The 14,338-nt window shown below is 43.6% G+C and overlaps 1 protein-coding gene across 1 annotated transcript in view; it reads left to right on the forward strand.

Moving 5' to 3' along the window:
• Positions 1-14,338, forward strand: part of FRAS1 (Fraser extracellular matrix complex subunit 1) — a 312,388-nt gene that overhangs the window by 120,604 nt on the left and 177,446 nt on the right. The window contains exon 3 of the mRNA XM_045017440.1: positions 12,674-12,781. Coding sequence (XP_044873375.1) covers positions 12,674-12,781 — 108 coding nt within the window. The remainder of the gene's footprint in view (positions 1-12,673; positions 12,782-14,338) is intronic.

Raw genomic sequence — 14,338 nt, forward strand, 5'->3', positions numbered from 1 at the left:
GATAAATCAATCCCCGATAGATCAATTACTACCCGCCAATCCGGCGAGTAGTGTAGACCTGGCCTTACTGAATTCATCCAGCATTTGTGGCAACACCTATTGGGAATGGGCAGTTCCTCCGCCCCCCCCCCCCCTTTACCCGTGTGTCCCACGTTTGAATGTTGACAGACATCAGCAGTTCACGTTCTTCCTGGTTGAGAACAGATCACAGTGAATTTCCCAACAGCAGCCTAAGTCCAAAACTAAGCTAGTTGTAAAACCGAGAGAAAAATCAAATTAAACTGAAGTTAAATGATACAAAATATACTTAGACTTAAGTTAGCATTTGGTCTTGGCAAAGTAGGTCTCAAGTCTTTTTAGTTGCAGTAGAGGTAATTCAGAAACCAAAATTTTCACCCTTTAGAGACCCTAGTTGGGATTTTCAAAGCTGTCTGTGGGATTTAGACATATGTTTCTTTTGCTTTTTACACAACGAGATCAGTATGAAGAAATCAAACTGGCACATTGGGTCCCAAATAAACGTTTGCTAATTTATACCCAAACATGGAAGGCCTAGCTTCATATAAACTGCTTCTCTGACTGGTTTCCAGCTGCTTCTAAAGCATAGACCACAGGGAGCACCTCTAGAAGGTTCACCGACTGTTCAAAGAGACACTTTCCTATTCCTTTGTACTACACAGCGGAAGATGCCTGTTTATGTCCATAGGCTGGTCTGAAAATATCAGCACCTCTTTTGGTTCAACTTTTCAGAGTCCTTCTGTCTTTGCATGCCAGTGTCTCAGAGCTCCAATTCCACATTATCAGAAAACCTTCCCCCCCACACATTTGCAGTGTCCTATCCATTATTTTCTTTGAAGTGCGAAGTTCTTCTCTCCAGGTGACTTCTGGACCAACCAATATTTAATTTTTTTTCCATTGAATCATTTTGATTCAATATGATATAGACATTTCTCTCATCGAGTCAACAATCAGTGTCGCTCACACAATTTTCCATCTTCCTCACACAACGTCTTCTTCCTTGCTGAAAATGGCCAGTTGGCATGTAAATATCCCTCTTCCCCAAGTGATGAACAAATCATATGGGGCTTCTCTGTTGACTATGTGTTTTTTTACTGTGGGCTAACTAAGAAGCATTAGCTGTCTCACTGTGAAAACATCATGGGGACAAGGCACCTTAGTTTTACTGCGCGGTAAGGTAGGTGAGGTTGACTCTGTGTGGGGGTAGAGTGCTGACCTCACCTAGTTACCTCTTGGTAAACACTACAGGTGTCCTGTCTCCATGTGGGATTTTATGGCCAGATAATTATGGAACATTTGTTCTCTCACTTAAAAAAAAACAAACAAACCCCAAAACCAGCTTTTTTGCAGAACACAAAACCACAGACTTTCCTGCCTTGCCCTCATGGTGTCTCCGCATCCCAAGCTTAATTGTCTGTGTTGAATCAGAGTACAGCACTGCCATGTGCCCTATGCCTATGCCCCTTCACTATTTAGTCATGTAAAATAAGATTTCTTGCTGGATGACTTGAGCTGACTTTCAACGGGACTTGAGCTTCTAACTCACTTAGATGCTTTTGAAAATCTCCCCCTCGGTGACTTGGGGCTAGTCACACAAGGGGCTGGTAGATAAGCAGCTCCCAGCCTGTGATATAAATATCAGCTTTCACTTCAGGGCGTTTAGAGTGCTCAGTGACCAGAAGAGGGAGACAGAGAGAGGGGCCTGTATTTTCTCACTTAGTAACGTTCCATTCACGTAGCCGGGACTGAGGGATGACACGTATATAGTTATACGATCAGGAAGGGGTGGGAATTACAGCAGCTGTGAAGGAGTTGGGGGCTGATAGACGCTCCCATCTCTTCTCAGGTAAGTGCAGAAACTCCTGACTGATCATTGTTTAGAGTTTGGGGGGGGGCATTCATCTCCTTCTGCCCAACTGCCTTTCTATGTACGTAGACAAAAAACCCTCCTTGAACCCATCCCTGCTTCCTCACTGGAGACAGACAAGGATTTCCTATAGCTGTCGGACTTAATTCCTGATCCTGCACAGCCGCAGTAGGGTGATGGGTAAAGAAGGGACACAGAATAGGCTGTGTTTTTCAGGGAGCAGCGCCTCTGAGACTTCAGGCCATGTAATGTGGGGGTTCAGGTAGCTTTAGGCCAGTGATACCTCTGGGAGTCTGGATCAGTGCACAACTGCTGGGGGGGATAGCTCAGTGGTTTGAGCATTAAACCCGGGGTTGTGAGTTCCATCCTTGAGGGGGGCCATTTAGGGATCAGGGGCAAAAATCTGTCTGGGGATTGGTCCTGCTTTGAGCAGGGGGTGGGACTAGATGACCTCCTGAGGTCCCTTCCAACCCTGATACTCTATGAACACAGCCACCTGAGGCACATGTCACACATCCCTATGACTCAGCAGGGGAAATAAGACCCTTAGTTAAAAGCTCAGAAAGGGTCTTTAAACCTGTAGTGTTGCTAAGTTATTCTTTAATACCATTTATCATTAATGTCTGGCACCATACAACTCGGTAGATTTGTGGCCTTCCAGTGTGCATGTCAGGGAGTAGATATCAGTTATACTGTGACCATCAGGGAAGTGCCAAGACACCTTTCTCCATCTGAAAAAGAGCAGGCCATCATTCAAAGTTACGGATTTTTTTTTTTAAGGATAATTTTGTTTTGGCGCCAATAGTCTGCTGGCGCCAAGACCAATTAATGTACTCATTTATAGTAGATGGCAACACTGACTGTATATTCAAGTAATATACCAAGCTGTTACATACCTTTTGCTGCCATTTATTTCAATTTGTTTGGCCATAAAATTATAACCTAGTTAAATCCTGACAGCTACTGATGATCAGAGGGCTATGGAAACAATACTGGAGTGCACTAAGGTGGCCCGTGAAAGCCCATTTTCTGCAGGCCTCCAAATCATTTTCATTCAGTAATGAAGTGTTTCTGCAAGATTCTTGCAGGGCATTTTTTTTTTTTACTTGTAAAAAACCAAGAGACCCAATTTATTCTGCTACATAGGGAGCTCAGGTTAAAGGTATGGATATAAAGTGCTGTATTTTCACAGACCTGTGTGCTTGGATTCCCATTAGTGATAATGGGATTTGGGACACATAACTCCTTGCTTAGCACTTTGAAAATATACCTCCATATAGGTTAAGGTTAAGGTGGTCTGCAGAAATAATCCTGCTGTTTGTCATCCCCTGCTTTCTTTGTCACTCTTCAAACAGTACGGTATGTTGGAGGTGCATCAACCAATGGCTCGTGCAGAAAGGTATTTTCCGTTTGAGCCGACTCAGCTGGCTGCAGCTGCGGTGATTTTAATGCCCTGATGTTTTTCGTTAGAGATGGAATAAAAGGCTTAGCCTATCTTGGTCATTTTGCCTCGGCTAAATTCAGGAGACATTCAGGCTTTTGTCCTGCCATTGCCTGCTTTTCTACAGTGTGACAGATTCATTTAAAGTTATCTGTCCTGTTGGGAATATTGTTTCATCCTTTGGTATATCCACGCTGGGACTTGAATGGTTTCTTCTGAAATACGAATTAATAGTCCAAAGAAGGCCAATGTGTTCTTGTAGAATGTGCAGACTGGCACTGCTCTGCAGGTTTTCCCCGGTCCTTCAAGTCTAATTTATGCACCGGGTTAAGTCAACTTTATAGCCAATTTCAAGTCTGCAAAGGTTTTTCAAGTGATGGTTCAGTGTACAGTAGCTGTCTGCAATTCCATAACCTTTGAAATCCAATTTTGCTTGCAAACGTTCTGGCAGATTTAGCTTTGCTCAATTTTTGGACAAAGGAATCGATCTCAGTGCACTTGGACATACAAGGATATATTTTACTAAGCTGTTCATGTGTGGCTGAGTCCTCTGTACATGTGCCATAGCCATTCATAGAGCTTATATATAACAACACTTGCCACATGAATTGGTAAATTTTTTATTAATGAGCTTGGCACAAATGTGGGAGTGTGCTAATAAAATTTGCAGATGACCCGAAGTTGGGAGGTATTGCCAGTACAGAAGAGGACCGGAATATTATACAATACTTGAAATATCATACTTGAAAACTGCTAAAATTTAATAGAACAAAATACAACATCATGCACGTAGGAATTAGCAACAAGAATTTCTGCTATAAGCTGAGGACTTATCAGCTGGAAGTGACAGAGGAGGAGACAGCCCTGGGTGGACTGACTTATCACAGGAAGACTGTGAGTAGTTAATATGATGTGGTCGTGAAAAGGCTATTGTGATCCTAGGATGCATCAGATGAGGAATTTTCAGTAGAGATAGGGAGGTGTTAGTACCATTGTACAAGGTACTGTTGAGACCTCATCTGGAATACTGTGTGCAATTTTGGTCTCTCATGTTTTAGAAGATTAATTCAAACTGGAACAGATGTAGAGAAGGGCTACTAGGATGGCCTGAGTAATGGAAAACCTACCTTTGGAAGGGAGATTCAAAGAGCTTGGTTTGTTTAGCCTAACCAAATGAAGGCTGAGGGAAGATATGATTGCTCTCTATAAATACATCAGAGGAGTTTTTTGTTGAGTACAATGTTGACACAAGAACAAATGGATATAAACTGGCCATCAACAAGTTTAGGCTTGAAATTAGGTGACGGTTTCTAACCATCAGAGGAGTGAAGTTCTGGTACAGCTTTCCAAGGGGAGCAGTGGAGGCAAAAAAACCTAACTGGCTTCAAGACGGAGCTTGATAAGTTTATGGAGGGGATGGTATGATGAGACTGCCTACAATGGCGGGTAGCCGATCCGCGACTGCTAGTAGCAAATATCCCCAAAAGCCGGTGATGGGGCAGTAGATGGGGAGGGCTCTGAGTTACTACAGAGAATTCTTTCCTGGTATCTGGGTGGTGGGTCTTGCCCACGTGCTCAGGGTCTTAACTGATTGCCATATTTGGGGTCAGGAAGGAATTTTCCCCAAGGACAGTGGGACACTGCACCCCATATTCTTCACAGTGATATTATGATGATATAACTATGGCATAATTAATATGTATTTTGTACGAGATGGGTCATGCAGGAGGTCAGACTCGATGATCTGAGGGGCCTTTCTGGTTTTAAAGTCTGAGTCTAAATTGTCTCTGTAGTGTCATTGTCCATTTATAGGTAATGGTTTCACGCTCGTTCTGTGCACCACGGCTTTCTCACGACAGTCAGGTCAAAGGAGCGGTTTGCCAGATTAATAAAACTGGATGTAAGAGGCTTCCCCCTTTTGCATCAGGATGAATATTTTGTACCTCGGGGCTCCAGTGGCCTTTCAGTAACCCGTCTGCCTGGGAAACAGTCTCAACTCTTAAGTGCTTCTCTCAGGCATTTACTCAGAGCTTGCTGCTCTTTTAGGGAATTAGCAATGCTCCTCTTCCTCCGCATCGCCTGCATGGCGGAGAGAGGAAATGCCACTGGTTTATGCAGCCGGACCCTGCCGCTTAAATGGGGGGAGGTGAACCTTAAATGCTGCCCCTTCTTTGCCTTCTTCCCTTGGTTGAGGTTGAATACCCACATTAAGTTCCTGATTTTACAATACAGTAATAAAGCAGCATAAAATGATTGCTCATCGTTAAGGCTAAGATCATGTCACAGAGGTTGCAGAAGTCATGGAATCCGTGACTTCCAGGGACCCCTGTGATATTGGGGGGCCCCGCAGTTGATTAGCCGCTGCTGGCAGCTGGGGACCCTGCAGCAGCCCAGCTTCCATGGGTGACGGGAGCCCCCGCAAATGCTGCTGTTGGCGGCAACCCCTGAGCTGCCCAGCTGCTGCTGCTGGCAGGGGTCCCCCCCTGGAGTGGCTCAGCTGCTGTGAGCAGCCATGGGACCCCGGAGCAGCTCAGTGGCTGTGGGCAGGGGTGGAGCCCCCCTGCAGCTCCCAGCCCCGTAGGGCGGTGGGGGGCCCCCTCCCAGCCACCGGGCAATGGGGTCCCTGCGGGAGACGGGGGGCAGGGTGCTGGACCCTCCTCCCTCCCCATTTCGTCAGGGATGTTTTTAGTAAAACTCAGGGACAGGTCAAGGCTACCGTGATTTTTTGTTTATTGCCCATGACCCGTGCCTGACTTTTACTGAAAATATCCATGACAAAATGGTAGCCTTACTCATCGTAGGAGAGATCAAATGCAAAATGTGGTAGACACTCCGAAAAGGAAAGGGAAGGCCTTGGATACCATTTCAGCAATCTAATTGTGCCACACACAAGCATGCACGCTCACACATGCCTGCGGTTTTCCCAGCTTGTGGTGTTTGCCCGTGCAGCCTCAGCTGGTGTTCAGACTGAAAACATAAATGTACTTTTTGGCTGAAATTTTCAAATCCTTCCAAGGGATTTGGACACCCAGTTAGTGGAAATTGCACATGTAAATCCCCTAGGGAGCTTTGCAGACCTCACTTTGTGTGCCTATATGAGATATAGGATAAAAAGTTACAAAAGTGCCTAGGTGACTTAGGTGCCTAAATCTTGGAGCAAGTCTGCGGGGTTACAGTAGTTTACAAAATTTTACTGATAGCCCATAGGGATTCAGGACTGGGATGTGGGAGACCTGGGTTCTGTTCTTGGTTCTGCCACTGACCTTGTTCCAAAATGCTGCATGAACGTACCCTGGGAGTTCTGCCACAGATTTCAATTAGACCAAGACATGCACAAATCGATCTGCTCACCAGTGTGCTGCAATAAAGCTCATTCAGGCCATTCTGATATCATATGTGTGACGCTTCAAAATAGTGGCAAACCTCGCTTAGCAGGTCCTGCTTTTTCATGCACACAGGCTGGTTTTGAAAATATGTTCAGCAGTGGTAACGTTTCTTTCATAGAATTGGTTTTTAAAAAAAACCCCAACCTGAATTGTACTAGGGGTCATTTATACTTCTTTGAATTCTTTTCATCTCTTTATTGTTCCATTAATGCATCTCTCCCCAAACCACATATAAGTTTCTCAACTTTCTTTAGGTTTTGATTTATTCTGCCTGTTGCCTTGTATTGTCAACTAATTGGAGTGGAAATGTAAAATGAAAGCAGCGCTATTAAGCTGCCAAGTTTCCTTGCTTGGCAGCGACTGGCTGATTGCTCTGAATTCTGACTCTGGTTTTGACAATGTGGCCCAGTAGTCTTCCTCTGAGACATCTGATACCAGTTTTTCTTCAGGACTCTGGTTGAGAGCCGCATGTGAAGTAAATCCATCCCCTCATGCATTCTTGTTTGGTTAGAGAATACGACGACTGCGTGTGCTGCTCAATGCTGTCATACATAACTTGGCCCAAGTACTTTGTCAATATGTCATTCTCAGCAGAACTGGAAGCTAATTTCCCCCTGCTTATGGTATCCAGGTTCCCTAGAGCGAAGATACCATTGTCACGTGCCAGTCATGGCCTGGACCCAGAGCAGGCTCCATTGTGAAAGCTGGTGAACCCTAGAAGTGTATTTTACCAACTTCTCCTGAAAGTAGAAAGTGGGGGGGGGGGGAGAGGGGGGCCAGAAGGATGGGTATCAGTGAATAAAAATCATGTAGATTTTCTACAAGATGAGAAGAATTGCAAGTTTGAATCCTGAGCTAATAATAATGGCCCCAGCCAGGCTTCATCCCTCCCACCCCCCAAGCCACTTATCTCCCCAACCTACTAATTCTAGAAATGCCACCAAACAGGTGTCCTGCTTTGAGTTCTGTATATCATAGCACAGGATCCAGCATCTACTGGCATTTTATGGATGGACTGAATATGTTCATACAGTCCTATGAAATAGAAGGGGGTGGGGGGGAGATGCACAGCTGTTGTGTGCTTCCCATCTCCACAGTCAGAGTGCATCAGAATTAAGCCCAGGTTGTGATCCAGTGGAATGCTGTCCTACATCACATGTATCAGATCATGGTACTGAGGTTTTATGTGCTTAATACCAGGCTCAACTTTTTCATGTTAAAGAACAGAGAAAAAGCCAAGCTAGAACAAGCACAGTTTGGCCACATAAAACTGCATCATCCATTCAAAACAGTCATGTTAAGAGAGGATTAGCTTTTTAAAGGGTTAAATTAACCTACTGGTGGCTGGCTGTGGTGACTGCAAAACAGGTTCAAGTATCTTCGTTTCCCATCTCTGGTCTTCATACATCCTTTGTCCTTCTTCCACTCTTGGCTTGAGTTTACAGGATGCTCCTAAATTTAGAACAGTCTCTCTGTATATGATTACGTAGTACTCTCTTTCTCCTCCTTTCAGTCCCTCCTTAAAGCCCAGTTCGTGGAGTTGTTTTTTTACCCTGTTCTTCTCACCCGTACTCTCCAAACCCTGCTGCATCTGAGCTGTGCTCCTAGGCCTTCGGTTTGTTTTGTCTTGTCTCTCTGCTTGTAGACACTGAAGGACTGAGAGTGGGTTGCACTCTGTGACGCTGATCCTTCAATCCAAACTGTTAGCATGGACCTCTCTGGCCATGCAGAGCCAATGGGATTATGGTTCTGACCCTGAAATTGGGTCCACATGGGCCGTTCCTCTCCCCCATGCAGAGCTCCATTGGCTTCGGTGGGACTCTGCACAGATCTGAGGACCAGCCTGTGAGGATCTAGTTTATAATCCCATAAGGGGCTGTTTGTAAAGGGATTTGTGCATTTATGGTACTCTATAAGTGACTTTTATTAATAAAAATCACCTTTATATGCTGTAATGTTCGTCTCCTAATATGGGCTTTAAACATTCAGTTCACTTACAGATCCTTTCTTTTTTTGCTCTAGAAAGGTGCTAAGAATTAATTCATAACAATAGTAATACTTGGCACTTATACAGTGCTTTGCACCTCTAAGGAGCTTTACAAACATTATCTCATTAATTTTGCTACTAATTATGGTAGCATTGGTGGAGAAAGAAATCCTTTGATGTTAATTTTAAATGAAAAATACACCCGTAACAGGATTGGAGTTCAACACTGATGCATTGTAGCAGATATTTTGTCCACTAGGCTACAAGGTCTTTGATTAACGTGCATGGAGGATTTACAGCTGTTACTTTGTCTCCTGGAAGGCCTGATTTTATTTAATAAATAATCATACCTAAAGCTTTAAGGTTTGTGTAAATACAGGGTATGAATGTTACACTCAAGTGATATAGGCAAATGAGTGGTGTTATCCCCTTTTTTACAGATGGGAAAACTGACACATAAGGGATACAATGATCAAAAATGCCTAAGTCCCATTTTCAAAAGGGACTTGGGTGCCTTTTTAAGGGAATCAGGTTCCAAAGTGACTTAAGTGCTTTTGAATTTTTTACCAGAGGTGTGTGAGTGCCAGACCTGGGAATAGAACCCACACATTTCTGGCTCCTGGTCCCGCATACTAATCCTCCAGATCATGTTACATTTCAATAACAATAGAATCCCCTTGGACATGAAAAAAGAACTGTAGCATAGTGTGTTCTCTAGTTGATCGAAGTACTACCTACATGCAAAATTATATACAAACAATACTTTTTTGGTGCTTACATTTTTTTCATTAAAGTAGCTGTACTTATACATTTCCCCGTAAACAGGACATACATCACATGACTGTGATAAGTGGTGTTAGTCATTAGGACTCAGCAAAGCTACCAGTAATAATTGTCAGAAAAACATCGCAGGTTCCCCATTGAGTTTGGTCTTGCCGAGATAGTAAAGATTCTGCTTTTCTTCTGCCTTGGCTTTAAGTTAATACCTTTCCCCTGGATATTATTTTGCCTGATCATTATACTTCACTCCAGGGGAGAAAGTGTGAATATAATATCAAGTACAAGCAGTATCATTATTTTTCTATAGCTGCAGCTAAAAACTGAAATTATTTTTAGACTGGGGTCAAAAGTTTCAAACGTGTCTGCTTAATGCTACGTCTCTAAATCCATAGTTGGGCACCTCAGCCAAAGGGATTTGCTTCTCAGAGATGCTGAGGCCAGTTTGATACAGGTGCCCAACTATTAATCTTTTAGGCACCCAGTTCTGGACATTTTGGCCCAAGTTTTTAGGGCTACATCTTCAAAACCAGCTTCTAACATCTCATCTGCATTTTTTGCCTGCCACTTTGCAAATACAAATCACTTATATGTGAAAATAGTTGCAGGAGCAAATTTAGGATCCAACTTGAGACCCATTGGGTAATTTGACCGTTAGTGCTTTTAGGAAAAGCAAATCCAGGCAAACAGGTAGGAGGAGCCAGCCGTCTGCCCTGTGATGAAGCTGTAATGGCATAGCTGAACACGGTATTAAAATAATAAAACCTATACACAGAATTGTGGCATGTCAGACATGCAGGAGAGCCCCAGGCACCTGGTGTCTCCCTGCAAAGAGCTCCTTGCAGGACTGGGGCTTATGTGAGTGGTCTGTCCCTCACCCGCTGGGCCGTCTAAGAGCATGTCCCATGCTCTAAAATGAGCAAGTGAATAGATACATCCAATTATTTTGGCAAAGAAGTGAAACATCACTCTTGCTAGTAAAGAGATATTGGAGACCCTGTGTATTGTCAGGACTCCAGGAGTCCTAGAAATGAGCTGTGTAGGACATAGCACAGCTGCAAGGGAGCAGGAATGAATGATCTACAGTACACTATGCATGTTAGGCAGAGCTTGACACCATTACAACTCACCCTGAATTGATTCTGTAACTATACATTAAATCACACAAAAAAGAGAGATTCTAGGCTGACACTCTACGCTCATAGCTGTGTGTGCAGAGGGGCAGTTATATCATCAGAGGAGAAATGACTATCTTTCTCTGGTATCATTTATATCTGGTATCATTTCTCTGGTATCTTGTGCATTGGAGCTGTACGTTTATGTGCATCCCTTGCTGTATTTAGGATTAATACTGTCATCGGCTTTATTAGAAGATCCACCTAGTTCCAAATGCTTTATACTCACGGAAGCCGCAGTGCTTGTTAGCTGTATGTTGGCATTACTGTGTACAAAGGATAACGTTTGTCCTCAATGAAATACTATTGCCAGTCAATGAACGAACACCAGGCTTTCTTCAATTACAGTTCTAGTGGCAGCTCCAGCTTTCCCCCCTTCCATAGTCCACCTTCTCTCCCACAAAAGAATTCATGCTCCATGGGATATGAGCATAGACAACAAGGTAAAAATGCTGTTCTGTGATGGGCCTGATTTAAAGTGACAGGAGAATAAATTCTTAGCTAAAGCTATGACTTCTTGCTGGATTTACTTCAGAAAAGTGGATTACAGACTCCTTTTCTGGTTTCTTTCTTCTTTTTTTTAGCGGGGAGGGATAGCTAAGTAGTTTGAGCATTGGCCTGCTAAACCCAGGGTTGTGAGTTTAATCCTTGAGGGGACCTGGGGCAAATATCTGCCTGTCTGGGGATTGGTCCTGCTTTGAGCAGGGGGTTGGACTGGATGACCTCCTGAGGTCCCGTCCAGCCCTGATATTCTATGATTCTATTCCCATCCCAAAACAGTTATAGCCTGATTCTCATTTGCACTTAGTCCACTTTCCACCATTCTGACAATGTAAGAGAGCCTTAGAGAGTGGAGGTGAATTACATTTACATTCACTTTAAGTCCCCTCTTTGCTGCCAGAACAAAGTAAAGGAAGATTAGTAGGACATTTTCACTTAGGGTTATAGAAGTGATCTCTAACATAGTAAGCACAATGCTGTGTGCCTATGTATTTGCACATAAACATTTCCTCGCCGTGTTTCTGCATATGCAAAACCTCTGGAATTGAAACCGCTTTTGCACACAGACAGCAGGTAGTGAGGTGATTAACCCACAGCAGTCAATTTTCTCATGACAATACAGAGTTCATATGCAAGACTGGATTGTTTTTTGGCATGGGCAAAATTGGTAATGGAAAAATTGCCTTCATCAAAATGTGATGATCAGTTTGGCCCAAAGTCTGCAAAATTATGCCTATAACTTTAGAACCTTCCATGCGCCTCCTCCATAGACCCCGTAAGTCCTTCCTCTTGAGGAGCACGAGCTGAATTTTCTGGACCCCTTCCATAGGTGTCAATTCAAGAAGGAATGATTTTCATCTCTTACTCTGTGCATGGATTTAGGGCCTAGTTTTCAGACATACTGAGCACCTACAGCTCCATTTGAAGTTAGTGAGAGTTACAGGCGCTCAGTGCCTCTGAAGACAGTCCCTTAATGATGTACTGTTTCAACACTACTGGCTTTACTCCTGGTGAGCTACGGAGGTGCAAGGGGTGTGGCTAATGGTGCCGCAGTTAACGTCAAACTGCTGCTTGTGTAAATATCTAGATATTTTGGGATGCTCAGCGATAGCTAAAGTTGTTTGTTTTCAAACCCACCTAGCAGGTTTGGATGTCCCTAAGCAGCTTTGAAACTCTCAGCCTAGATTTGTTTACAGAAGACAGGAGATTTCTAAGAGGTACAGCAATCAGCTTGAGGCGATTGCAGGTTATGTACAATCAATTGTCTTGCAGTTGGAATTGATTGATTGTTTTTCTGTGCATGGCCTTGTCTTTTCATTACGAGTTTGGAATTATGAAATGAATAGCCCTGGCCTTATTACTGCCTGGGGTTACTAATCAGCATCAAGTAGATGGAGTCCATTGTAGCGTTTGCCTTTCTATTCTGTGCCTGTTTAAATCATTTGAACCGTTAGCCATTAGATAACTGCACACGTGTTACACTTGATGTGAGTTTAATTCAGAGCTTATGTTTGTTTGCAGAACAACACAATTTGGAAGCCAGATTCTTGCCAGGAGTGCAGATGCCATAGTGACATTGTCATCTGTGAACCTGCCGTTTGCAGAAACCCTCGGTGTGACTTTCGGAAGGTAAATATGCCTGTTGGCTTGCTATGCAAGGGATGGGAAGTATTTGAATCATTAGGTTTTTCTCCCTATGTTCAACCTATGCCCTCTGGGTATCTACAGGTTTGTGAAAGTGTTATACTGGAACATACACAATATATGATCTATGCAGGCATGGACTGGACAACCAGAAGGGGCTTAGTCCTGTAGTCACAATGTAAGCAAAGCATCTCTTTTCTTCCGCGGGTCTCATAGTTAAACTTGCAGAGAACACCTGATAATTAGTGGCTCCTCTATAGCATAGCATCAGCCCTATCACGGGTCTGTTTTCATGAGTGGGAATTGTAAGGAGTGCAAAATGCTGCCACCCACTCTACGCTGATGTAAATGACTGCCCAGAATTGCACAGGCATAGATGAGAACGGATTTTGGCCCTCTGTGAACAGAAAAGGCAGTGTTCTGAAGTCCAGCCCGTCTGTTCCCGTCTCACATGGGAACTGGATGCTTGGCAATGGCACCGTTTGCATGCTACATATGGCAAGTGATCTGCCAAGAGTATTCTGATCTCAAACGATGCCAGTGTGCTGCAGTATTCGACCACAGCTTGGGCATAGCTGATAATCACCTTTAGACTGAGCCCAGGGGGCTGGGTCACTGTAGAACCAGCAGATGGTCGCGTTCCACTCTAATAAACAGTAACAGAGCTAGAATTGTGCTTTTGGTCTGTCTTTTCGTTTGTTGTGCCTTGATGGTTCTTGCCGGGCTTTCATTGTCTTTTCGTTTCTCTGTTTCCCTGTGAGCCTTCATTAATGGTTGTAGCTAATTGGGTGCAGGGTTTGTTTTCCTGTAGGGCCCAGATTATGAGAGCAGGAACAGATGAATATCAACAAAAGTCTGTATTTTAAAGAGACACTGCCAATATAAAAATCATGTGTCTTTAAAAAGGTCTTGCTAGTGTTCCTGGTAGCAAGGTTCCATAGGTTATTAACTGTGAAAGAATAGGTGGTGTCTAATTTTTGCTCCATCATTAATGCTATTTGTTTGTTAGAGGGAGACTGAAAATATTGGTGCTGTTTATGTTAGAGAGAAGATGAATAAAAGGAAACGTAATAGAGACATACAAATAATGAATGGGACAGAGCAGGTAGATTGGACACTTCTGTTGCTGCTTTCTCATAACAAAAGAAGAAGGGCAAAATGAAAGGCCGCAAATTTAAAACTGATAAAAGGAAATAATTTTTCGTGCAATGCATAATTAACCGGTGGAACTCATTGTCACATGACATCATCAAGGCCAAGAGTGGACTAGGGTTCCAAAAAGGAATGGACATTTATGTGGATAATGAGACCATCCAGTGTTACGTTAATTTAAGGGAACTTTTTTGGAAGGGGCCATGCCTCGTGCTTCAGGGCATCAGCCAACCACTAATTGAGGGGGTAAGGAAGGAACTATTCCTATCAGTGATTTATTCTTTAACTGCCTGCTGCAGGATTTCTTCAACCTTCCTGGAAGCGGCAGGTGCTGGTCTCTGCTGGAGGGCGCTCCAGCTTGAGTGCCTCTGCTGCTCTTACTTCCAACAG

This window comes from Mauremys mutica, chromosome 5, assembly GCF_020497125.1.
Source record: "Mauremys mutica isolate MM-2020 ecotype Southern chromosome 5, ASM2049712v1, whole genome shotgun sequence".
In the NCBI taxonomy this organism is placed as follows: Eukaryota; Metazoa; Chordata; order Testudines; family Geoemydidae; genus Mauremys; species Mauremys mutica.